General features: G+C 50.8%; 1 protein-coding gene across 1 annotated transcript in view; it reads left to right on the plus strand.

Moving 5' to 3' along the window:
* Positions 1–2,826: 2,826 nt before the first annotated feature.
* The window catches only part of NOTCH1 (notch receptor 1), a 105,459-nt gene continuing 81,704 nt past the window's right edge, over positions 2,827–26,581 (plus strand). Inside the window, exons 1-2 of the mRNA XM_075905386.2 lie at positions 2,827–3,108; positions 8,111–8,192. Coding sequence (XP_075761501.2) covers positions 3,051–3,108; positions 8,111–8,192 — 140 coding nt within the window. The 5' untranslated portion in view covers positions 2,827–3,050. The remainder of the gene's footprint in view (positions 3,109–8,110; positions 8,193–26,581) is intronic.

A 26,581-nucleotide genomic window follows, 5' to 3' on the forward strand; every position in this document is an offset into this window, starting at 1 on the left:
GGTGCTAAGGTGGGGCAGGACATGTGACTGAATTCAACTCTTAGTATCATCGTTAAATCCTACAGGTGATCACATTTAAGAACCCATCCTGCCCCAGACAGAAATCCTATTGACTCCAGAGACATCTCTCCCTTGGATGACCAGGGCCTGAGATGGGTTTGTTAGTGTAAGGGAGAGCTAGAGGAACAGGGTCCTCAGAATAAAATACAGAGGTAGCCCTGGCACATGGCAGCAGCCAGAATTTAATGTTGCACTGGCTGAAAATTTACTCAACCTGGGTTTTTTTCCCCTCTGGCCTCTGGAGTTGGCTTCCAGGCCGTCTTTTATTTAATTAGCTGCTTTTTTATTTATTGTTGGCCAGAGTTTGGGTTGAAAGTTCAGAAGTTTACAGCACAAAGGAAATAAACAGGCAGGCCTCACTCGGTTTCTTCCCTCTGGTCCACGCATTCCCAATAGGCAGGCGCCTGGGGGTGAATACATCTTTGTTCGGATTGTTTTGGTCCTTCACTTCACTGTTTGTCACCTAGAGCATTCCAGGAGCAAAAGTCGACCACTCAGACAAGATCGGGGAGCCTCAAAGGTGGCTGAGATTGGGAGACTTAGAGGGGCAGTTTTTCCAAGGTTGACACAAAAGGTGGCTTCACAGATCTGTTTATTCACCTGTTGCATTTGCCAAACTTGGAGCTGCTCGCACTGCGCCTGCAAAAATGCAGGTTGCATCCACGGAGCCTGTGAAAACGCAGCCCCTGGACAACTTAACAAACCTCTCCCTCCCCCCCCCCCCCCCCCCCCCCGACTGACTAGCCCAGTGTTTCTTAAACTTTTTGAGACCACGGAAAACCAAACAATAATACTTTTTATGCAGAACACCTATGAACACCAATTTGTTGTCAGACAAAAAAAGACAAAAACAAATAAGTAACAAAAACAAAGAAGAGTTGACGAGTTGTTCACGGACACCAGTGTTCCACGGAACATAGTTTAAGAAACACTGGACTAGCCCGTCAGCAAGGCAGGCAAACCTCCTGGCTCTCATAACAGCCCCCACCGAGTTACCTGCACTGATAGGCAGCATGCACCAAGCAGGCTCTGGGAGGTGCAGGGGTTGAGTGCACATTTTTTGAGTGCATCCTTGTGGCTGTATTTGAATACTGTCCCAGATCCGTCACCCTGTCTGGCCCTCAGGGACTAGTCCCACAGACCTTGTGGGGGGCTCTACTCTCTTCCCACTCCAAGGCTGTGTCCAGACTCAGGGGTTTTTTCGAAAAAACTTCCCCTGCGTCCAGACTCAAGCCGCGTTCTTTCGAAATTAATTCGAAAGAACGCGGCTTTTCTTTCCATGGCGGTAAACCTCAATTTACGAGGAAGAACGCCTTCTTTCGAAAGTTCCTCTTTCGAAAGAAGGCGTTCTTCAATGTAAATAGGGCTTCTTCGAAAGAGAGCATCCAGACTCACTGGATGCTTTCTTTCGAAAAAGCAAGCCGCTTTTTCGAAATTTCTCCGTGCAGTCTAGACGCTCTCTTTCGAAAGAGGCTTGCAGTCTAGACATAGCCCAAGTAACTGATACACACACATACACAGACACACCCAGCCTCTAGCAGCACCCAGCTCCTGCCCCACACATACACAGACACACGTGCACACACACACACACACTCACTCAGACACACGCAGACATGCAGACTCACTCACAGACACACGTGTACACACGTGCGCACACACATGAACACTTAGACACATACACTCACACATTCTCACAGGCACATACACACGTGCTCTCACACAGACACATCATGCACAAACACTCACACACGCACAAACACACATACACACACAGATACACTCTCTCACAGACACATCATGCACAAACACTCACACACGCACAAACACACATACACACACACAGACACACACTCTCACAGACACGCATGTACACACACGTGCGCACACACTCTCACACGCAGACACATACACACTCTCACACACGCAGACACACATTCATACAGATGCGTGTACACACATGTGCGCACACACTCTCTCACACAAACACACACAGACAGACACACACACACACACTCTCTCACACACCCAGACACACCCACTCCCTCTCACACCCAGACACACACACACACACTCTCTCACACCCAGACTCACACACACACTCTCTCACACACCCAGACACACACACCCAGACAGACACACACACACACACACTCTCTCACACCCAGACTCACACACACACTCTCTCACACACCCAGACACACACACCCAGACAGACACACACACACACACACACTCTCTCTCACACCCAGACTCTCACACACACACACTCTCTCACACCCAGACTCACACACACACTCTCTCACACACCCAGACACACACACCCAGACAGACACACACACACACACTCTCTCACACCCAGACTCACACACACACTCTCTCACACACCCAGACACACACACCCAGACAGACACACACACACACACACACTCTCTCACACCCAGACTCACACACACACTCTCTCACACACCCAGACACACACACCCAGACAGACACACACACACTCTCTCTCTCACACCCAGACTCACACACACAAACACCCAACTTCCAGCCTGGGAAAGGTCCCGACGCGGCGCAGCCCCCCCCGAGCGCAGGGGCTTGGGGACCAGCTGCCCAACCACTGTCCCGCCCCCTCGCAGCCCGGGGGCCGCTCCCCCCCCGGCCGGGCGGCTGGCTGAGCTCGGGGCACCTGGGCGGAAGGACCAGGGGCGGGGGGGGGGGGGGGGGAATGGGAGGAGAACGCGGCTCGGAGCCGCCGCCTCCTCCTCGCTCGGGGACTCGCAGCCCGAGCTCGCACGGCGCGCTGCGCTCTCCGCGTCTCTGCGCCCCGCGCCGTCCTCCCGCGGAGCGGATCTCGGGGGCCGCCTGAGCCTTTTGGGGGGGCGGGGCCCTGCACGCCCGCCGGCCGGCTGGGGGGGTCGATGCGGCTGTGAGAGGGGGGCCAGGAGCCGCGCCGCGAGAGCCGCCCGCGTGGAGCCCGGAGAGGAGGAATGCAGCTGCTTCTGGTGCAGAGCCTGCTGCTGTCCCTGCTGCCCGCGCTCAGCCGAGGTAGGGGCCGGCCGGGGGCCCGCGTGGGCTGGGGCAGAAGTGAGGGGCGCCCCTGGAGATGGAGCCGGGGAGTCCCTCGCTGGCGAAGGAGAAACTTTCCTCCCCCCTTTCTGTGTCCCGTCTTCCCCTGCCCGGCTCCGGTGCAGCCAGGCGCGGGGACAGGGGGCTTCCGAACCGGGCAGAGCTCCCTCCTGGCGGGGGCTTCCCTGAGAAGCCGGGGCTCAGCCTGAAGCGCAGGTGAACCCCTTTGCAAAGGGCTGCGGCTCGGCTCAGCTCAGGCTGACGGGGGGGGGGGAGTTGCCTTCTTATGTGGGGGGAGAGTTGCGTTCCGTGGGGCACTCGCTGTATGTGGTGCATTGCTCTCTGCCACCAGCTGCCCTCGGAGAGGGAAGCCGTTTCCTCTCCGAGCCCTTGGATTTTAAAAGATCACAACCCACCTGAGAGGTGTGCGGCTGGCAGGGCGGGGAATCAAGTGTGTGTAACTCCCTCCGCTTAGAAACAATCCTGGGGAGCGGTGAAGTGTGTGTGAGAGAGAGAGAGAGAGAGAGAGAGAGAGAGAGAGAAAGTTCTCTTAAAACTTTATTCTCTAGAGATCTCCCGAGAGAAGCAAACCTTTAAAAGTTGCCACCACAGGGCTGGATAGCGTGACAGTTTTTGTGACACAAACTGTGTGTGTGTGTGTGTGTGTGTGTGTGTGTGTGTGTGACACAAACCGTGTGTGTGTGTGTGTGTGACACAAACCGTGTGTGTGTGTGTGTGTGTGTGTGTGTGTGTGTGTGTGTGGAGGGGGTTACTTTGGAGAACTGATCTCAGGATACTGTGAATAGTGAAGGGGCTTTTTGGTATGAATTTCTTTTTCCGGGCAGTGGAATATTTCATGTTGCAAAGTTCAGAAAGTGACTCTTTTCCTTGTGTAAAAGTCTCCAAGGGGTGGCCGTGTTAGTCTGTAACTTTGAAAACAACTTTTAAAAAAGCAACAAGTAGCCCTGTGGCACCCTAGAGACTAGCAAACATGTATGTCTAGAGTCACTAGCCTTCGTGGGCAAAACCCACTTCTTCAGATAAGATGTGCTCTGTTAAAGGCTGGGGTATGTAATGAGCAAGCCGGAGATGGGCTGCTTTTTTTTTTTTTTTTTTTTGAGAGCCTTGTTAATTTTTTATTTCCTGTTTCTTGAATCTACGTCAGATTTCTTGTTCTCTCAGCCCTTCCTTGCAAGTTTGGGGGCGGATGTCAGAAGCCGTTTTGTTTCTTGTACACGGCAGTAACCTTTGGGGAAACAATCAAATGGAAACTTGTGTAGCAATTCTTCTTTTCGTCAAAAAGGCCCCAAAGTGAAAGATGCGCGAGTTTCACCTAGGTGAGAGGAAAGAGTAGGAAGATATTTTTTAAAAATAATCCCCTTAACATGGGGAGATAAGGTGATGATGAGTCTGCTTGAAAATGCACCACTTCCCTGCCTTAATCCTCACAGCACTGAAAAAATAAGCAACCAAAAGCACTGCCTAAGAGTATAAATATGGGGGTAGCATTTAATCACGTGGGTAAAAAGTCTCAGCGCGGGGGAGCCGTGTGAAGTCTGTAACTTTAGAAACAAGGACTAGGCCTGTGGCATTTTAGAGACCAACCAAAACAATGTGAGTCCTCTCACTAGCTTTGTAAGGCGGAAAAAGTGCAGCTCCTGTGTTTGGCTGCTAACTTGGATGAGTGGGTTGGCGTCTGCCACCCTGATTCCCACTGAAACCAGGGCCACTGATACAATCAAGGGAGGTTACTAGGGGAAAGCAGCCTGCGGGGAGGAAGCGGGGGGAGGTAAGAAATGAGTCCAGCCTGTATAGCCGTGTGCCATTCCTGCAGGCTGCTCTAGCATGTGCTTTAAAAAAAAAAAGGATGCCTGGTTGGATCTGTCCCCAATGATTTTTAAACAGGAGCGAGACAGAGGTTTTTATTCTGGAGCGTGCAGGCCAGGGAGTGCAGGACTAAGTATGGGGACCCCTATTGCTCTCTGCCTGGAGTTGCCTTCCGCTGTGTTCATCAGCGTTACACTATAAAGTCAAAAGGCTTAGTCATAGCAAGGGTGTCACCCAGCCTTCCTGGAAGAGCCCTGGGTAGGTACATTTGGGGCTGTCTGGTTTCACTTCACTTTGCATACGCGACCCAAAACTGGCTTCCTTCCCTCCTCCCCAAAGTAAAACAGGGCCGGGGGGCGGCTGGTTGACTCAATCAGATCTTTCAGGCAGCAGGTATTGAGTATCCAGGGCCGTACAGGATTGAGAGCTGCCCTACAGTAAATAATGCAACAAGCGTTTTACAATGGGTCGCTCTGATTTCCCCCTTTGTTAGCAGGCAAGGAAGGCTGTGCTCTGCAGCTGTCGCTTTTTCCCACGCGCAAGGAGGGGAGTGCGCGCCCATGGCTCTGTTCTCCCTCAGTAGGACAGTCTGTAGCCGCTTTTTGTCCTTTTTTTTCTTCCTTTTTTTTTTTTTTTTTTAAATCATGAATATCTGAACAGCCAGACAATTCAGCAGGAGTTTCAGGAGGGTTTTCTGTAGTCAGGACAGGAGCAGTATGTGGTGAGGGATGGGGGGGAGTGGGAAAGGATAGAAACTCTGCGAGCTGGCTGGGAACAAGGTTGGGAGCCGCCTCTGTAATCTGAACTTGTCTGCAGATAACTTGGCTGCTCCGGGGCTGCTTTGAAGAAAAGCAGGAGTGGGGAATCTTTTTTGGGCCGAGGGCGGCTGGCCCACAAAAAAATCAGGGGCTGCACACCAAAGCCGTGGGGGGGCTGGGCTAGTAGATTTTGTGAGCCCCCCCCCAGGCTCTAGGGTGGGGCCAGAAATGAGAGGTTCAGGGTGTGGGAAGTGGGCTACGGTGAGGGGTCTGAGCTAGATGGGGGTGTCTGGGCGGGAGGTCGGGTGCAGGAGCAAAGTGGAGATGGGGGTTTGGGCAGGAGGGGGGTGCAGGAGCAGACTGAGGGTGAGGGATTCTCTGGGAGGGTGCAGTAGCAGGCTAGGGTGCAGGGTCTGGGCGATGCTGGTGCGAAGTACCCAGTTCTGGGGGGCGGGGAGCCCCGAGCCTTGGGGGCTGGATCCAAGCAAGCTGGGGGTGGGGTCTGACTGCTGGGCCTTAGGTTCCTCTCCCCTGCTTTAAAACTCTGTGGCTTTACATGGCTCCCTGCGAGCTGCTCTACAGAATTGCTAGCACGGAGCCTTATGTTTGGTGGCATTCCATTGTACACCACTATTTACATATTGGAAACACCTTATGTCATGGTGTTTCATTCCACTAATGTTCCATTCCACGGTTATGCCCCCCTTCCTCCCCCCCGCTCTGTTTTTTATTGGTTGAGTCCTATCTGCAACAACTCTGAAGTTACTTTGGTTTTACTCTACTGTGAAAGTCAGTTGTGCCCAATGGTCTCTGCGTTGAAAAGTCGACAATCTACAGGCCCCAGTATCAGGGATACTTCCAGGGAAACTGCGAGCAGAATTTGGCTCCAAGGACCAGATCCTGAAATCCTGACTCCTAAAATGTTGAATGGATTGCTCCACTCCCATGAGTAATGGTTGGGGTTTTTTAGAATAGCCCATGTCACTCCACGCCTAAGTGCCTGACCAGCTCCGTACTCCAGCCGTGCTCTAAGGGTTTAGCCAAGTAAATCGTGCACGACTGAATCCAAACTCCATGAAGTTTGCAAAAATGATCATTTCAGGCCAGCTTTGTGCTGCATGAAAGACAAGAGGCTGGGCCAGCCCCCTTTGAAATCACGTGCAGCCTAGAAACTGGTCACAGCTCAGCCCAGTGCAATTAGCAGTGGCCCGCCCGGTATTTTTGAGTTTCGTCCTTTGACAACGTCTTCCGCTGAGAGCCCGTTGCCTCCAGAGGTTTCGCGGAGCAGGAGTCTCTGTGAGCCTGCTCTTATAGATGAATGTGCAGACCATGGGCGGCGGGTGAAAGCCCTGCGGGGTGAGGCAGCCGAAGCCCCGCCCCTTCCACTCAAAGCCACACCTCTTTCCCTGAGACCACTCCCCTTCAACAACTCCTGCACCTCAGCCAAGCCCCGCCCAACCCCATCTGAGGGCTGAAACCCCAAGCTTCCCCGGCCACCAGGATGCCACACAGCACGGCCCCAGGTCCAGGGCAGTTTTGGGAAGGCAATGTCTTCCCTTGCCTTTGTTATCCGCCGCCCACAGTGCACACTCTTCTTACATGGACCTGCTACTCCTCCCTCACTCACTGACATCAGTGAGAAAAGGCCTTTGCTCAGCTCCTCTGGGGCTTAGACATCAAGATGTTGAGGCCTGGTCTACACTACAGAGTTAGGTCCATGCAAGACAGTTTACCACACTATGGAAGTGTCTATGCTCAGATTTCACTCCTGCCAACTAGGGTGTGACTTACCGTTTCCATGTAATTGGTAGAGGCTGGAGCGGCTCCCCACCCTCCCTCGAACACTGGAGCAGACCCTGTCCATGGTCGGCCCGGCCCCCTCCCCTGCCGCAGGTCCTACGCTGGCTCCCCTGGACCAGGGAGTCGGCTGCAGAGCTTACAGCGAAATCTCCCTGGGAACGGGGCTGGCAGCTCCTGGGAAGGTTGCTTTGCTGTAGCTGTGCAGTATAAAGTTTATGACTTTTAGCAGTTACACGGTTTTATTTTGCGTCCCTGCCACTGACAGAATTGCCCTGCGACGCTGACTTACTAACCCCACTTCCCTGAGTGGCGCAAAGTCAAAGCTGACGTAGTGAAGCCGACACAGTTTCCGTTGGGATGCTGCGTTGCTAACGTCAACTGTTACTCGCCTTCAGAAGCTATCCCACAATGCCGCAGGTGGCCAGTTCTTTCAATACAAGCGTTCCTACTAAGGATGCTGAAACAGGGAGCAAAGTGCCGACACACCCAGCGATGTAATTACTGAGGCGGCTGTCTGCCGAGATAAGTTAGATTAACATTACTTTGTCGTGTAGACAAGGCCTAACGCCTGCTTAATTCTCACCTTCTGTTTGCAGGTTACGACTGCCCACAGTCTGCCGAAGTCTGCTTGAATGGAGGAAAGTGTGAAGCTTACTCCAATGGGACTCTGGTCTGCCTGTAAGTATAAAAGAGAACTGAGCGGATGAGTGTCCTTTATCTAGACTCACAGGTTGCCATGAAGTTGACTTTGCTTTGGAGGCCCTTCATTCCAAAAGAGAAAATGGATTTTCTTTGCTTGAGGTGCAAGAATAATTTGCCGCCATAGTGGGACCCAATCATACTTGCCCAGACGTCTGCGCAAGTCCAGTCTTTGGCCTCGGGTGACGAGTGATGAATTGTGGTGTCCTAGTTGTGGGGAAAATTCAAGAAAGGGACCCAGTGTGAATCTCCCTATTGAAGAGAGTGGAACTGGATTTGTTGCCATTTGGACCAATAAGTAACTTCTCAAGGAGTCTCTTGATAATCTTATTTAGTTTTTTTTTATTATTTATTTACTCCAGGATTAGCTGCTGCTCTTGGTCCCAGAATCATGCAGTTCAGAGACCACTCTCTGGGCTGGTGAAAAGCACAAAAAAAAATACCAGCAAGCATTTTAAGAATACAGGAAGTCCCCGAGTTACGTACAAGATAGGGACTGTAGGTTTGTTCTTAAGTTGAATTTGTATGTAAGTCGGAACTGGTACATATTGTAGGGAAAACTCTAGCCAAACATTTCTCCAGAGCTCAGTTTTATTCTCCCACACCTCACTTTCCTCAGTCCTGCAGACCAGGGAGACGCGGAGCGGCTTTTCTCGCCGAGGAGGACGCGGGCGGCGGGACCGCAGCGCGTCTTGGCTGTCTGCTGGGGGGGGGGGGGGCGCAGCTAGTGTGGGGTTGCCTCACCCCGTTTGTAAGTAGGGATCTGATGTAAGTCGGATCCATGTAACCCGGGGACTGCCTGTATATATCTTATCTAAGGCAAGAGATCACACTCAGTGACAGCCCAGTGTTAAAGATTCATAGATGCCTATGCCAGATGGCACCGTTGTGATCACGTCCTGTATTGCAAACCCAGCGATCGTCTCAAAAATCATTCTTAGAGCTGATCTTTTAGGGGGAAAAAATCTAGTCTTAGTCTATGCATTGCCAGTAATGGAGACCCTTGGTCAATGGTTGCAGCAGTTGATTATCGTCCCGGATAACAATGTCCATTTTATTTCTAATCTGAGTGTGCCTAGCGCTGGTTTCCAGCCATTAGATCATGGTAGCCCTGTCTCAGCCCATGACTAAATATTTCCCCCCACCCCGGCCGGTTTTTACAGACTGATTCCTTCGCCTTCTCTTTGTTCCGATAAAGAGTTTGAGGTCCTCGAGTTGGTCGCGATAAGGCAGGTTTTCCAACTCTTTAATCCAGGAGTGGGAGATAGTTTTGGGTCGGGGGCCACTGACCCACAGAAAAATCAGTCGGGGGCTGCACACAAGTGAGAAGCAAAAAACCAAAACCTCACTGATGTGGTGCCTGATGGAGAAGGAGAAAGACACTCCCCCCACGCACCAGAGCCTAGTGGGACCAGGTGCATAGATTTGTGTGTGCTCCTGGGCTCCCCAATGCTGAGGGGCAAGCCCTGAGCCTCAAGGGCTGGCTTCAGGTAAGCTGGGGGCTGCATCCAGTCCCCTGGGCCTTACATTCCCCACCCCTGCTTTGATGTTTCTCCTGGGTCTTCTCTGAATGGCCTCCCATTTACCAACATGCTTCCTGGTTTGTGGACACAGTAATGTCATCATCTAGTCTTCCGGGCCCCCCCTTATCTTTCCTTTGTTCCAAGGGTGCCAGGTCTGTCCATCCATCACCAAGCTGCTGGTGGTGGTGGTGGTGGCTGTTCCCAGGGAGCGGTGCTCAAGCCCTTGACCTATAGTTCTGGAGGCAGGTACCTTCTCCACTGCACCACTCAAGGAGTCCTCACCCCAAGCTGCCTACATTCTGGGCCCCCCTTATCCATCCTACATCCCACTGGTGCCACCTCCATCTCTGGGGAACATGGGTTGGCTGTCCCTGGGAGGTGGGGCGTGGGGCAGGGCTCAAGCCCTCGACCTTTGGCTCTGGAGGGAGGTACCTTAGCCACTGTGCAATTGGAGAGCCCAGCAACCACCAATGTGATCTTCCTCAAGGGTGACTGGTTAGGAAGCATGTGGCGGAGATGGGGGGGGCCGGACGACATCGGTCATGTGACTGCCCCCGCACACTCGACTCCTCCCCCCACCACCCGGTACAACCCCCCCTCCACCTCAGGCCCTCTCTTCCGCTCCACCCTGCCTTTCCCCTGCTGCTTTCCCCGAGCTCCCTCCCCCACCGATGCAGCCCAGGGGACTAGTGGGGCTCTGGCACCCGCCACAAGGGTCCGGCCCTCCCTGCACTTGGAGGGGGGAGGGGGAAACGGAGGGGCGCAGCTCCCTTCCCGGCTGCTGGCCGCGTTGCTCCGCTTCCCACCAGTGAGCGTGGAGGCCACCCCTCCCCTGAGCTGAGCTGCGTTGCTCCGCCTCTCACCATGGCAGGCCAGACCCCTGTTGTGGGCACCAGACTCCCTTCTCCCTCCCACCCCCCGCTAACCCCCAGGCTGCCCAGAGGCTTTGAGCCCTTGCCTCTCCCACCTGCAGCGATTGGGGGGGGGGTCATGTGGCCCCTCAGCCCCTCCTCACGTGTCCCCAGCGATTTTCCTAACACCGTGACACTCATTCTGCCGCTGCCGAAATCAGTAGCGGATTCGGGATCCCGTTGACTTCAGTGGGTGTGACAAGGGGGTTGCCATCTCCCACTAGAGTCCGTGGGAGTTGAAGGCGACTGTGGCCAGATTTTCAGCGATGGCACCTCAGCATTGAAGTCAACGGCGCCGACGTTCACCCGCCACGCAGGTGGCCCCAGCTGCAAGGCAGGAAGAGGCTCCTAAGAGGCTCTTGGTTCACTCAGGGGGCCCACTAGTTCTCTGACCGGCCTCCCCCAATGCTGGATCCCATGATGTGTAAAACGTTGGGATTCCCTGAAGGACTAACCGACCCACCACGGCCATGGCCGATTCACTCCAGCTTGGGATGTTAAATATCGATGAATGGAATAGTCGATGCACCTCATGAATTCTTATCGGTTACTCAACTGCTTTGTCGTCCCCAGGGCTGGGGTTGGCAGCCAGTGCAATCCGGCCCTGCTCCCAAGGAGCCCCCCCGGCTGCCTGTCTGGGGGGGCTGAGCTCCCGCACCTGGGGTGAGCTGGAACTGAGTCAGGCTTCCTGCCTGCCTGGCTCCTAATACATTTGAAATGCAGAGACACCACTGGGGTAGGTCCCGGACCCAGGGCGAGCCAGGACTGAGCCAGGCTGCTAAAAAATTTACTGGTGGGGGGTGGAGGGAGTGCCTGTCGTCTATATCAATAACCGATAACGTTTTGCTTATCAGTTTATCGGTTAATCAACTACACGATTACATCCCTAACTCCCACATCCCAAAGATCAGTAACCATGGAGAAATAAATAAGCTTTAAAACAAACCTATTCCATAAACAAAATCCAAACGAGTGTGTTTTCCAGCCAGCCTCCCCTATTCACCTGTTAAGCATGTACGAGGCTGGGGCCGGTCAAGACAACACTCTTGCGCATTCCAGACTTCCAATTCAGAGCCCCCCTCTGCAGAAGGACCTGAAGGCATTTCCATGCCAACTGTTGAATGGCAATCTTCCTCAACAACGTTCGGGGGCGGGAGGGGACTTGCTTTGCATGTCTGCTTCGGCTGGGTTATTCTGTCCAGTTTGGCATCTCCTGCCCCCCTCTCTTCCATCCAAATCGCCAGCCCCTTGGAAAAAAAAATCAGCAAATTAATCAGGCACATGAACAATTTAATGGACAAAGGTTGGGTCCCTTTGTGAGTTACTAATGAATGCACGCCACTTTTTTTTTTTTTTTTTTGGCTGAAGCCCTTACCAACGCTTGACGCTCTAAATCTTGTTTTCTTTCATTCAAAGAGCGACAGCTGGGATTCGGTCGAAATTCGGCAGCTATTGTTAAAGGAGGCAGATTAATGCTGTGTGACTAATCATGTATGGCTTCCCCGAATGCATAACTCTTTCCATCCCCCACCCCAACCCTACACCCCTCCTTTTCTTGGGGTCTTTCTTTCTTTCTTTCTTTCTTTCTTTCTTTCTTTCTTTCTTTCTTTCTTTCTTTCTTTCTTTCTTTCTTTCTTTCCCCAACTCCCGACTTACATTGCATGTGCAGATGGAAGTGGAATCTAATTAGATCTGATGTATGCAATCTCTATTAAAAGGAGGGATAGTGTCTGTCTTTTAGAAGAGAAAAAGAGAGAGTGTGGTATCTGTGAAGAACTTTGCTGGTAGTCATAAATAACTTACCTCCTTGACCACAAATACAGAGCCGGTTTGTAATTGGGTGAGCCGTTTTTGCTGAAAACACAGCTTTCGGTAGTTGTTAATATTGAATGCAGTCTGTGTAGGTTGAACTTTTAATGGGTGATGATTTGGGGAAGGCAGATTAGGTAGGGACCGAGACGGATGATTGTAACTTCCATAGGGGTTAGCAAACTCTTATTTTTCAGACTTCTCCAGGTATCTCTTTACTGGGAGTTTTGCTTGCAAGCCCCATAAACAAAACAAAGTGAAGAGCAGAGATAGCAGAAGTGGAAAAAGTCAGCGCCTCCCTTTGGAACGAAGCGCACCATTTTGGCTAGAGGCCACATCTCAGTTTGGGCCTGGCACTTCACCCAGTTTGGCCATAAAGCCCCATTGTGCTCCCCCACACAAATCCAATTAGAAAGTGCAGTGAAATAAATCGTGTAGGAGGGAGAAGCTACTCCAGTGGAGAAGTATCTCTGCATTTGTTGTGGTTACTCATTACAGGAGTGAGAGAGCAGAGTTACTTGAAGGTAACTTGGATAACACTGAAACCAGTGTATCAGCCCGGTTCTGGAAAGCCAATCAGAAGGGTGAACAGAGGAGCTCTCACTTTTATTATGGCTGCGTTTGCTAAAACGCTGGATTCTTTAGCTTCTTGTCGTCTTGCTCGTCGCGTCCGTGGATGTAGAACTTTAATTGAATGGAAGGGACTTGGGTATTTGATCAGCTAGACATTCCAGAACAGAACTTGCCTAATTAAACTGCCTTTAGAGTGCCTATCTGCAGTGCGGTTGTAGCCCTGTGGGTCCCAAGACATTAGAGACACGGGGTAGGTGAGGAACTATCTTTTATTGGAGCAAGTGCCATTGGGGAGAGAGAGAAGCTTTTGAGTCTGCACACAGCTCTGCTTCAGGTGTTTGAATATGGTTCCTAGACCTGGAGGAAAGTTCAGTGAAAGTTTGAAAGCTTGTCCCTTTCACCAGCAGAAGCTGGTTCACTCACATGCAATACCTCACCCGCCTTGTCTCTTTAGAGTTCCTATCCAGGAATAACATCTAGCTAACAGCTAGAAGGATGATCATAATATGTACCTAATGGGAACTCAAGGTAAAAGCACCACAACACCAAACTCTTTAATGGGCTGCAAGTTTTAAACTAACAAAAGGAAGTATTTCTTCACGTAACACACAGTCAACCTGTGGAACTCCTTGCCAGAGGATGTTGTGAAGGCCAGGACTTGAACAGGGTTCAAAAAAGAGCTAGATAAATGCATGGAGGATGGATCCATCACTGGCTATTAGCCAGGATGGGCAGGGACAGTGTCCCTAGCTCCTTTTTGTCAGAATCTGGAAATGGGTGACAGGAGAGGGATCACTTGATGATTACCAGTTCTGTTCACTCCCTCTGGGGGGCACTTGGCATTGTCCACCGTTGGCAGATAGGACACTGGGCTAGATGGACCTTCGGTCTGACCCAGTCTGGCCGTTCTTGTTCTTGCCTAGGCTCTGTAACTTTAAAAAGCGTGGTTTGTGAGTAGCTTGTGCCAGCAGACAGTGACGCTAGCCACCGACTGCAACAGCACCGACAAGTGTGGTTTTGTGGTGTGTGTTAACTGTGGCTTTAAGGAATAGGCTCTCATTTGAGTCAGACATTTTCCCAGAGCAGATGAAAAGGTTGCTCTGAAGATCACTGTGACTTGCAGCGATAGGGCCTCATTCAGCATTGGTACGCTTACATTTCGGATTGGCACCACCGCAGATGAACAGGGCTGGTCTAAGATCGTTGTGACACATGGATTTTACTCCCAGCAAGCCCTCGTTCCGCTACGTAAAAGCAGATGGTATAGGCTGAATCGGGGCGGCTGGTATGCAAGGCGGGGGAAGGTATTGCTGTCCCAAACCACCAGCCTGGCCCTGCCCGCACTCCGCCCCCAGAAAGCCTGAAGACATTCTGGAGACGGCGTGTTGGTGCCCCCAGTGCTGGCTCTCCCCATGCTCCGAGGCTGGGGAGGCTCAGGACGTGCTACCTTCCTTCCCCGTGCTCTGGGGCTGGGGAGATTTGGGCTGAGTTCTCTTCCCCTTCCTGTGACATGGAGGGGCGGCGGTGCACATGGCGCACTGCCCACCTCCCCATGGTGGGGAGCAGGCCCTCAGCAGAATGGGCGGGGCAGAGGGTGTGGCTGGCGCTGGGGGCTTGCCTCCCCAAGCCGTACCTTCCCCGCCCGCCCGTGGCTGAATTACGAACCCATTTCCATCAGTGGGTTGCGCCAGCATGCTGCGAATCCGGCCCTGTGTAGCAAAGTGGCCTATGAAGGTGTAGAAACAAGCGAAATCTAATCACTAGGTTTGCAGGGAGGAGAGGAACACAACAATTGGTCTGGTAGCACTTTATAGTCTAACAAAACATGTAGATGGGATCACGAGCTTTCGTGGGCACAGCCCACTTCTTCAGATGACCGGAGTTTTGAGTTTAGGATGTGCAGACCCAAAATAAATAGGAGAGAAGGGGGAGGGAGAAGAAGGGGGGATGAAACAGGGAGCAGAGGGTATAGAAAATAGGGGGGTTAAGGGAATCGGTGAGTATCTGAAGACTGGGTAGTTACAATGAAGCAGATAAGAATCAAGGCTAGTTCACTAAAGTACTTCCTTTGTTTACGAATCTCTATGTCAAAAACTGCAGTGGCTAATGGATGTGACACACAGAAGTTGGGGAAATATTTATTGAAACCTGGGTTTTAAAAAGCAAGAAATGATTATTTTCTTCTTCTTCTTTGCCCTTAGCTCCTACGGGAGCATAGGCCATCAACAATTTCTTTCCAAGCCTCTCTATCTTGTGCCACCTTTTCTAATTCTCTCCAGCGTTTGCCAGTTTTCCTCACATTCACATCCAGGTCTCTTCTCCAACTATGATGATTATTTTAGGTCATAATAAATGTGTGGAGACAACCTGAAAGCTAGAGCAACAGTCTTAGTTCTGCAGTTCTTTGTGGCCTATGGGTTATTCAACTGCTCAGACGTTATCTCGTTTTAAAGAACGGATGTTTCCTTCTGGTTTGATTTTTTTTTCTCATGTGCTTTAGCCCAGCGTTATTTCCATGAAATAATAACAAAGAAAAAATATTGCCTCTGTGCTGGACAGGAAGAGGGGTGGAGTGTGAAACAGTCAACCAGAGGAAGTTCTTAAAGGAACAGTCTAATGGTGATTCAGCCACTCTGAGACACTGTGGTGGTCTTTTCAAGTCTGAGCTCATGTTTTCGGAAGGAACATGGTTGGAGTCTGGAGACTTGGTGAAAGTGGGTAGATTAAAAATACAAACAGCATCAGCATCCCCTCTTGCAGCTTCTGTCGGAAGAGAATCTCAGTTCTGATCAGCAACAGGCAACCTAGGCTAGTGAGAAGGTCTGCATGAGTGGTCTTCCTTTGCCACAAGATTGTCATAACCAAGATGGCCTCCTGGGATAGTAGGGTAGTTTTGCTAACTGTGCTTGAGTACCTAGTATTTGCAGGGGTGCCGACTGAACTGTAGCTGCGCTGTTTATTCTTCACGAGCCCTGGCTTTACGTGCGAGTCATGGTGGTAATACCAATAGGAAAAAACCTACGTGATGGAAAACAGTGGAATCTGGTAACCTGGCATATGGGCAACAGGAAACACCATGTCTGACAGGCCACACACAGAACCCCGATAGGCCACATGGCTTCTTCTTTCAAGCAGTTAGCAGAGGGAAGAGAATATTAATTTCCTGGCTGAAATTTGCAGATAGTTTTTGGTGCGTGTTCACTGCACGAAGCTGGTTGCAGGGCCCGGCCACCTGACTGCCGAACATCATTTAGAAAGTTTGTCAGAACTTCGTTCTCCATTCGTTCTCGCCTGCACTCTGTGTTTCTTCATTGAAATCAGCGGAGTTACACGGAGGAGCTGAGAATCTGGCCTCGATGAAATCCCGTCTGCCACACCTCCTTCGGCTGATTCAGAATCTACCGCCACAGAACACACGGAGTCACTCCAGGCTGTCTACCGGTGACCTCAGACCCGAAGGAGTATAATCGTTAACACGGCGAGGGCTGACGCCCTTTTCCTGAAATGCTGCCAGAAGCTCTGAGCAAGGCTCAAAGGAAGAAAGAGCCTTAGAATTTGTGTGATCCTGTTCATGGGACACCCTGCGCTCAAGATGATAGTTGTGCCCTTATGGGGTTTATTCTCTTCACCACTTAGTTCTGACAGGGCAGGTTCATCTGACAACCATGGGCCAGAGCCGTAGCTGGGGTGAATCGTCATAGCTGAGTCAGCAATAGGGGGGCTTTGCTGATTTCCAGTAGCTGAGGTTGTCATATGTTCTAGTTTACTGTGCATTGTATTAGATGGTGCCGGTTTTCTCCCCCACCTTCTTTGCCCTTCCATTTGTAAGTCATTAGAAACAAACAATTTGGGAGTTGAAGGGCTACATCCCCTGACGGTGGAGGTACGTGAGAGAAATGTGGAAATTAGGGGAGCATAAACTCATTTTACCAGCTAGTAGCCTCAGGGTGCAAAGACCATCGGCTGGTGTGTGTGTGGTCGTTCTGCTGAGGTTTCCATGGTTAAGTTATCCCCAGGATACAGGGTTTCAGAGCCGTGAATCAGGTCTGTGAGTAGAGGGGCCTGCTTTTACTCACAGGACCCTACAGCAACGTCTATGTCTTCCTGAAGCAAAATAAACGTTTGATGTGAAGGATGGTTTGAGACGGGACACCAAAAAAGGGCTCTCAAAGAGAACATAACAACGGCCAGACTGGGTCAGACCAAAGGTCCATCTAGCCCAGTGTCCTGTCTGCCGACAGTGACCCTTGACAGGTGCCCCAGAAGGAATTAACAGAACAGGGAATCATCCAGTGATTCATCCTCTGTCATCCATTCCCAGCCTCTGACCAACAGGCTTAGGGACACCACCCCTGCCCATCCTGGCTAAGTATGGATGGACCTAGCTGCTGTGAATTTATCTAGCTCTGTTTAGAACCCCATTCAAGTCCTGGCCTTCACAATGTCCACTGGCAAGGAGTTCCACAGGTTGACTGTGCGCTGTGTGAAGAAATGCTTCCTTGTGTTTGTTTTAAACCTGCTGCCTGTTCATTTGATTTGGTGACCCCTCGTTGTGTTATGGGAACCAGTCAATCACTTTTCCTTATTTACTGTCTCCTGAGAAGGAGGGATTTCTGTTTCCAACTGGTACCAAAGGGCCAGCCTGGCAAACAGGATCAGGATCGGGCAGTACCTCATCCCACCAAAGAAAGCTCCGCCCTAGCTTGGGATCAGGTTGGTAATGTTTGAACTGTGTCCGTCGCCCATTGTGCCAGGCCCAGGCACTAAAAGGGTCAAAGCACACGAGTTCAGTGCAAATTCCAGACTAATGGTGCCTGCCTTTCAAATGGCACCTCTTGCTCGTGATCACATTGGGCACCATTAGGAGATGGATGTTCATCCCCCTGTGCTCGTAGGGGGTGTACTGACCCCTCTCCCCCCGTCCCCTGCGGCAAACCTAGGGGTGAGACCTGCCCAGATTTTAATGTTGCTCACTTTTTTTCTGGCCTGTTGTGCAGTCACAACTTGACTTGTTTTCGGCACAGGAAGCATAATGCCGAGGCTTTTAGGGTCTGTTCATTTCTACTCCTGCATGCTGGAGCTAAACCAGAGGCTTTGTGATTCCGCCACCTAATTCTGGGTGTGTTGCTGCATCTAAACATGGGGCAGTTTCGTTTCTCTGGAAGCGTGCATCCTGCAAGACCTCGACACAGGTGAGCGGCCGGGTGGTAAATGATTTACGGGGCCAGAGCTGAACGAACTTCGAATGGGATCCTAGAGCCCCAGAGCAGTGGTGCGGAGCTGCATGCAGGAAGTCAGTGGAATGGCATTCCTGGAGGGTAATGGGCTGTCCAACAGCAGGAAGCTTTCAGGGGCGCTGCTCAAAGGATGTGTGTTCTAAACGTTTGCTTCTTCAGGATAACTCGGGTGAAAAAGAGAAAGCCGATTCCCTTCATTGTAGGGCAGGGGTGTCAGATCCTGGCCACTAAAAGGCCAACAGACAGACTAGAAATGTAATAATATAACCATTTAAATAGTTAACGAAGACAATGGTATTTGGAGATCAGGAAATAGGAAGGAAGGAAGATCAGTGTGTGTGGGATCAAACTGGAGAACGTAGAGAAGCTCACGTATTTGGGGAGCAACATGATGTGTGATCTAGACTGTAAGAAGGAAATAGAGACTAGAATAGCGAAAGCAAGAGTGAGTTTGAAGGCGATGGATAAAATCTGGAAAAGTAAAGCGATTAGCTTAGGAACGCAGCTGAGCATCTTGAAGACGTGTGTATTTAGCAGCATGTTGTACGGATGTGAGACGTGGGTGATGACAAAAGATTGGAAGAGAAGGATATTGGCATTCGAGAGGAGTTGTTATAGAAAGATCCTGAGACTAGGATGGATGCAGAAGGTCACCAACGAGGAATTTATATAGGCAGATACAGCCAAAAGAGAATCTACTGCGGACGGTTATACAATGGAAGTCACAGCTATTCGAGCAAAAAGTTAAGACGCTGGTATTTGGCATAATACATGGTCCAAATAGGAGAGGTATACCCCACAGAGAATGGGTAGATGATCTAGTAGATTGGTGCAGAGCTAGTCTACAGAAACTAAGCCGCTCCACACTGGACAGGGAAAGATGGAAGGAAATAGTGAGGGAGGTATCGGACACCAACAGGTGTTGAGCCTATGGTTGTTGATGATGACTGAAGATGATAAGAAGCCCGGGCTTATCGGTTACTGTTAACGGAACCAGGCTCCATGCAGGCTCCGGGCCCTGCTCCCGGGGAGCCGGCTTCTGCCTCGTGCTGCTGCCTCTGATACAGAGGCAGCAGTGCAGGGTTACAGCCGGCTCCCCAGAAGTGTGGCTGGCAGGTGGGAGCCAGTACACGCCGGGAGCCGGCTTAAAAGCTGACTTCTAGCGTGCACTGGCTCCTGCAGAGCTGTGGGCTTTGCAGTATAAAGCTTATACTGCTGAGGCTACAGCACAGCCAGCTCCCCGGGAATGGATAAATAAGCCTGCTTATTTACAGGCAAAGAGCTTTGTGGTCCATAAGGGAGAAGGAAGCGTGCGAGCTTGTGCAACAGACACACTCGGTGGGGTTACTAGGGAAGTGACAAGTTTCATCCTCTCAGGACAGCTTCACCTCCGTGCAGAGAGCCAGCCCCAGGGCTAAGTGCCCCTCCCTCCTCTTTGAAGGGGGTAAACAGGGCAGCTGTAACACCGTGTTCTGGCTGGCTGCATCTCATGGCAGCAGTGGCGCTGCGGTAGCCGAGGAGAATTTGCCCTTGGCGTTGAAAGTTCCACCATGCTCGTGCGGAGGGCCGTGTTCTGGTCCGTTGCACCAGTGTAAATCTGGAACCAGCTCCCTTTGCAAATCTGGAGTAATTCCATTGGTGCTAGCGGAGTGCGGAATCAGTCCTTAAGAGCCAAATTCGCTCCTGATCCACAACCCGAAATGGGTTTCCCCTGGGATGAATGGCAGGCGGATTGGGTGTAGGTTGGCTTTTATTCTACATTAAAACCACTGAAGGCCTGGGGCAATTTGACAGATCTCAGGTGTCGGATTAACTTGGCTGCTTTGCTTGTCAGTGGTGCTTGCTGCTCCTCTGTCATTCTGACAACTTTTGAAACACAGTCACTAAACATCCCCTTCACAGCCACATTCAGGGCACAGTTTTTGTCTGAGGCCCCATGATACTCGGGTGGTGCTGTTAGAAGGACGGGATTATTTCTCTTTATTATTTGTGGTGGTGTGTCTAGGAATCTGAGTAACAGAGCCGGACCCCATTGTGCTAGGCACTGTACACACTGAGCGTGAAGAGACCGTTCCCAACAGCCTCCAAAAACCCAAGCGACAGAAATGTAGCAATTCCAGTTTTATGTTCGCGTCTTCAGTTTTGCACGTATTGGACTAGTGTCGATTTTTTGCACGTGCAGAATAGACCGGTGATTCTCAAAGTATGGTTCAAGGACCACTAGTGGTTGACGATCGTCTTGCAGGTGGGCCACAGGCTCGGGGGTCGCCTCCCTGCAGCAGGGAGCCTGCACTGGTGTTCCAGCACGAGGTTGGAGTGCCAGCGCCGGCTTTCCGCTGTAGGATGGATGTAGTAACAGCAGTGCAGGAGATCGCTCTCCTGTAGGTTTTCCCCACTGCTCCCATTGGCCAGAATCAGAGCCAATGGGAGCAGTGAAGGGTGGTGCCTGGGAGTGACAGGAGACACGGAGCCAGACCCTTCAGACTTAGACCATGCACCTTCATCTTCCTCATGCACCCTCTTGCGCTGAAACCCCCCACCCCACGGCTGCACCCTCCCCCCCACCCAGATTGTCCACTTCCATCCCACTCCTGCACCCTACCTCCTGGCCAGACCCCGCACCCTTACCCTCTCCTGCAGCCATTTTGTCATCCTGCATGGTTGGCTGGTGGTCCGCGGAAAGGGCTGCATTGAACGGGGTGGGCCACAGGCCCAAAAGTTTGAGAACCACTGGACTAGACCAATAAAAATGTGCATTTCCTGCTCTGCCGTTGCCCCAGCTGAGGGGTAATTCAGTAAGGAAGGCCCCCTGCGGTGAATAACGTAAAACATATCCCTTAGGAAGTTCAGTTTAATATCAGAGGCTTTGGGGGCAAGTCCAGGCGGCTAGTTTCCCATAGAGCCATCGCATTCCAAAGAGTTCTGCTCCTGTGTTATCACACACAGTGTTTGGGATTGTCTGATTTCCCTGGAACGATGCAGAATTCACGTGAGAGGCAACAGGCTAGCTGCTGCACCAGTGACTTCCGTGAAACTAGTCCCGTTTACACCAGCTGGGGACTGGGGCCAGATAGGGAAGCGTGTTATTGTGGAGTTTATTTTCTCCATCTACGCCTCTCTGCCGTCTTACAGACATCGGAACTCAGAGCCCTTGGGGTCGGAACGTGAAATCAGGCTGTCTTATCCAAGGGCTAGATTCTCCTGTTGGCAAAACTGGTGTAACTCCAAAGAAGTCTGGAGTTCTGCCAGATCCCCAGGGATGGGATTGAGATGAGAGACTGGCCTCCAGCCGGGAAGACAATGCACAAAATCAAGGCTTTCTCCAAAGTCAGTGGCTGTCTTTCCCGTTCATGGCTGAGTTGAGTCTGATCAGAGCGGGGTTTGCTCCTTGGTACTGAACAGTTTCACCTTGTAAATTGCCTAGGCAGGTTGTGGAATCTCCGTCCCTGGAGGTTTTAAAGAGCAGGTGAGACAGACATCTATCAGGGTGGTCTTAGATGGTGCCTGGTCCTGCCAGTGAGTGCAGGGGACTGGGCTAGAAGAGCTCTCAAGATCCCTTCCAGACCTATGAACCTACAAGCGTAAAAAACCACATGGTTCAAGCCCGACTCTTCTTGCTTTAGAGGCTTCCAGTTTTAAGCACAAGCGAAGGAAATCCGGTGTGGCCGTCCCTACCATCTTAGTCGAGATGCTGTGTGCCTGCAAGTTACTTGCCTCCCACCCCTCTCAACCAGGTGAAAAATGGGGGCTCGGGAGTTTTCATTCTTGGCTCCCACTGAAGTGAAGAGCAGAACTCCCGCTAGCCTCCTAAGACAGGCCGTACACTGGCCTTCCAGCCCTTGCCTACCTGCTCAGTATCCAAAGGTGGTTTACTTATAATTTGCTCTTTCAATTCCACCTCTTTGAAGTTTATAAGCTAAGTGCCGAGTGCTGTTTTTAGCTGATCCTGTGGAAGAAATATGTAAATGTCTCCTTTGCAACATGTGGCCCATGGGGCGCAGACAATGTCTAAGATTTCCAAAGGGGCTCGTGCCTCTATTTGAAAATGTGTAGGGGTCCACAAGGGAAAAAAGCTTGAAACCCACTGCTCTAAGGTAGGGGTGTAAAATCCTGTGTAAAGGGGAGGCTGCTTCACCCTGGCTGGAGCAGCCCCTATCTGCAGGGTGCCAACGCCCGCCACACCGGGGTGTTCTGGCCAGAGCAGGCTGGGGTTCCTCCAACATGGCCAGAGGAGCACCTGTCTGTGGAGGGAACATTCTTCCCCCCTTCATGTCTGTATGGTGTGGGCGGAGGGAGCGGGGGGATTTAAAGACGCAGTAACCTCTTTTTTTTTTTTTTTGCTTCACCAATTTTCCCTCTGCTTTGTGAAAGTATATGGCAACCCTACATCTGCGGGGCTGAAGCAGCCCCCTGTCCAAGCCAGGCAGGAGCTGTTCCATCCCCTACCGGTTAACCAGTTAAATATTCACATCCCTACTCTAAGGAGAAATGGGGAGAGTCATTAGGAGAAATAACTTGGTTGGACCTTCCATATGGAAATCCCATTAAACAGAAGAGCTGTGGCAACGAACGGCAGTGCTGCAGAGCAGAGCCAGCTCACCGCCCTGAATTTACCTCAGCAGAGCCTACGCAGGGGTGGGGATAAGGATGTCAGTGCGCAGATGACCACACGATTAACCGATAAGCTGGGCTTATCAGTTAATTCTGTCGACTGCACACATCCTCCCCCCCCCCCCATGCTGCCTCTGTATCAGAGGCAGCAAGTGGGGGGAGGCGGGAGCCAGTGCCTGCGGGGAGCACGCTTTATGCCGGCCCCCAACAAACACCGGGTCTGCCTTCCCCCCTTGAATGCCTCTGATGGAGAGGCTGCAGCGCGGAGTGTGGGGCGCAGGCTGGAGCTGATATGCTAGGGGAGCTGGATTTCAAGTGCGTGCTGGCTCCATGGACTCACCTGCCCCCCTCCTTGCTGCCTCCTACAGCAAATTGGAGGGTGGGATCGATTCCATTCGCCCTCCACACACACACATATTACCTCTTTCTAGGGCTACTAAGGCACTGAAAAATTCTAGGGTTTTTGGCCGATAACTTAGCAGTTAGCTGACAGGAGCCCTGAATCTCTAAGGGTATGTCTATACTTGCACCCTAGTTCGAACTAGGGCTGCAAATGTAGGCATTCGAAATAGTCAGTGAAGCGGGGATTTAAATATCCCGCGCTTCATTAGCATGATCTCGCCAGCGGGTTACTCCAATTAACAGCTGTTTCGAAAGTGAAAGTGCACGCCAGGACACGTTAGAGTAATGTTAATTCGAACCAAGGGGTTTGGTTCGAACCAACGCGTCCCAGAGACTGGATCAGACCAATGGTCCCTCTAGCCCAGTATCCTGTCTTGCAATACCAGCCAATGCCAGGTGTTGGCATCAACAGAACAGGGAATGTTCCATCCCCTGTTGCTCATTCCCGGCTTCTGGCAAACAGAAGCTAGGGACAGCATCCCTGCCCACTCTGGCTAGTAGACATTGATGGACCTAACTTCCTTGAACTTATTTTGCTCTTATTGGAACCCTGTTACAGTGTGGGCCTTTCCATCATGCCCTGGCAAGGAGTTCCACAGGTTGATTGTGAAGAAATAATTTGTTTTAAATCTGCTGTTTAAATATGTCATTAATTCTTGTGTTATCTTAGTGAAGGAGTTAATAACATTTCCTTCTTCTATTTTTCCACACTATTCATGATTTTCTCGATCTCTGCCATATCCCCCCCACCGTTTAGTCGTTTCTTTTCCAAGCTGAAAAGTCGCCGTCTTGTTAATATTGCCTCATATGGAAGCTGTTCCTTACCCCTAATCATTTCTGTTGCACTTTCTGTACCTTTTCCAAATCCAATATATTCTTTTCAGATGGGGCAACCAAATCTGCACGCCGTATTCAAGATGTGGGCACACCATGACTTTATATAGAGGCAATATGATATTTTCTGTCTTACTATCTATTCCTTTCCCAATGAATCCCAATATTGTTTTTTTTTTTTTTAATTTTTAGATTGCCACAATGATCAGATCTTTTCAGGGAACTGTCCACAAATTCCAAGATCTCTTTTTTGAGTGGAAACTGCTCATTTAGACCCCATCATTTTTGTGTGTATAGTTGAGATTATATCTTTTCCATGTGCATTACTTTCCATTTATCAACACAGAATTCCATCTGCCCGTGCGTTGCCCACTCGCCCGGTTTGTGGGTCCCTTTGTAACTCTTTGCAGTCAGCTTTGGACTGAACTATTTTGAGTAATTTTGGACGAGGGGCAAATGTTGCCACCCTTTTGTCAAGAACATTTAAAAGTTGAACAGTAACTGGTCCAAACAGTACTCCTCCCCGCCCCCACCCCTGTCTTTTAAGTATCTGGCAATATTTTCATGATGATCTAAGCATCCCTTAATTAGTTGAATGCCCAGTCTTTTGTTCTTCTTAATCACCTGCCTCCCTCCTTTTATAAGGGACTTCCAGCCCCAAAAGGCAAAGCTGCAAACAGCTCAAACAATTGCAGTTAAGATTTTGGAGCCAGAGCACGCAGCTTTACGCAGACCTCACGTATGAAAAGCCAAGGGCTCAAACTCAGGAGTAGCCCCCCAATCCTCGCATAAATAGTGCCCATGATCAGAGGCAGCGCGGCAGGCAGGATCCGGTCTGCACAGGGAGCTGGGTTTTAAGCGCGAGGTGGCAGTGGGGCCAGGAGTGTGCTGGCTGCCAGTCCCGCCCCTGGGGACCATGGAATAGTCATGGAAGGGTTACATTTTGATGTGGTTACGACACTTCAATTACACGCTCTCCAACATTCCTGTTGAGAAACAGTGTGTTAGAAGGTAGGGCAAAAAGTCAGAGCCCCCATTGTATTAGGAAGTCCCTTAACCTCTGTGTCTGTTCCCCACCATGTGCCATTACCTGTGCATTGAAAACTCTGTTTACATGATGCATCGAGCTCTTTGAGACTCTTTGCGGGGCGCTTCTTGCCGCAGAAACGCCGTGCGGTGGAATCTGTTTAGACAGGTGGAACGGGAGAGAGGGCGCCCACTCTCTGTGAGTGATGGGAATGGAAGAAGGATCAGGGTGGTGGGTAAATAGTGTTTTGGGTAAGTGTGTAGTTCCAGTGTAACTGAGATAGACCCCTGGCGGCACAGCCTGGTTGTGAATAGCTTTCCCTCCTCGCCGCAGGTAATAGGAGTTCTGCTAGAATGTGGCTGATGGGTGTTGGATTATTTCCTGTCTAGCTCCGTCACTGTACTGGGGGGGGGGGAGAAGGGTTGGTTTGTTGTTTTTCTTTAGACTCAAAAGTAACCAGAGTTGCTTTTAGCCCAGCAGTTTTCATTCTGCCCTTGATTCAGCAAGGTAAGTGAGCTCATGCGTAACTGATTAAATCGGGGAGGGGAAGGGGAAATTATTTGCATTCAGAGTTAGGTACAAGCCCATGCTAAAAGGGTTGCTGGTGCCTTCGGAACAAGAACTGATTTTGAATATTTCACCTAACAAGAGCAGAATATTGTTTCTGACCATTATTCCCCCTACGAGAGTTAACAGCTTGTTCTAGCCTGTTCGGTCCCCAAGGCTGTCTGAAGTTAATACTGGGAAAGTCAGTTCATCTAATGTTTAGGTATTGGTTGAAAGCCCTCCTGAACCTCCAGCAAATGATGGGCAGAAGGTATGAGAGGAAAGGAGTTGAAATTTAATGGGAAACTTTCATCCTCAATCAAGTTGCAAAAAAGTGTATTTGCACCTCGGATAGTTTCTTTTTAATGAGATTTTAAACCTAATTCTCTTCCCCCAAACTCGGGGAGGTTTGACAGCATGTGGCTGTGAAATGGATTTGTAAGTCTGAATGATGCCATAATTGCTCCCCCCACCCCCGCTTTTAATAGATTGTGGCATGTTACAGTTAAAAAGCAATACAAGGCCAGCATGTATGGGAAGGCCAGGAGGTTAGTCTGATAAAGAGGAGCAGTTTGATTTATGATGCCATGTTGCTGCTCTGACTTGGCAGAAGAATTCAGGAAGAATTCAGTTTTACAGAGTTTAGCTATTGCGATGTCTCACCATCCTGTCACTTAGGGCCTGATCCACAGTGGGGTGGGGTGGAGATTTTGGTTGGCTTGATTTGGCTTTAGAGCAGGTCTTCACAGCTGTCCAAACTCAGGGAAGCCTAAAAGGTTGCAGAGATGTAGCTGAAGGCACAAAGGGACCCGCCAGATCAGGCCGTAGGTGAATATTTGGTTCTGCTGCTGGCCCAGGAGCAGGAGTTTTGAAGCCAGTGCTGAAGAGGAAAACA

This window comes from Pelodiscus sinensis, chromosome 23 (genome assembly GCF_052426305.1).
Source record: "Pelodiscus sinensis isolate ZL-2025 chromosome 23, ASM5242630v1, whole genome shotgun sequence".
In the NCBI taxonomy this organism is placed as follows: domain Eukaryota; kingdom Metazoa; phylum Chordata; order Testudines; family Trionychidae; genus Pelodiscus; species Pelodiscus sinensis.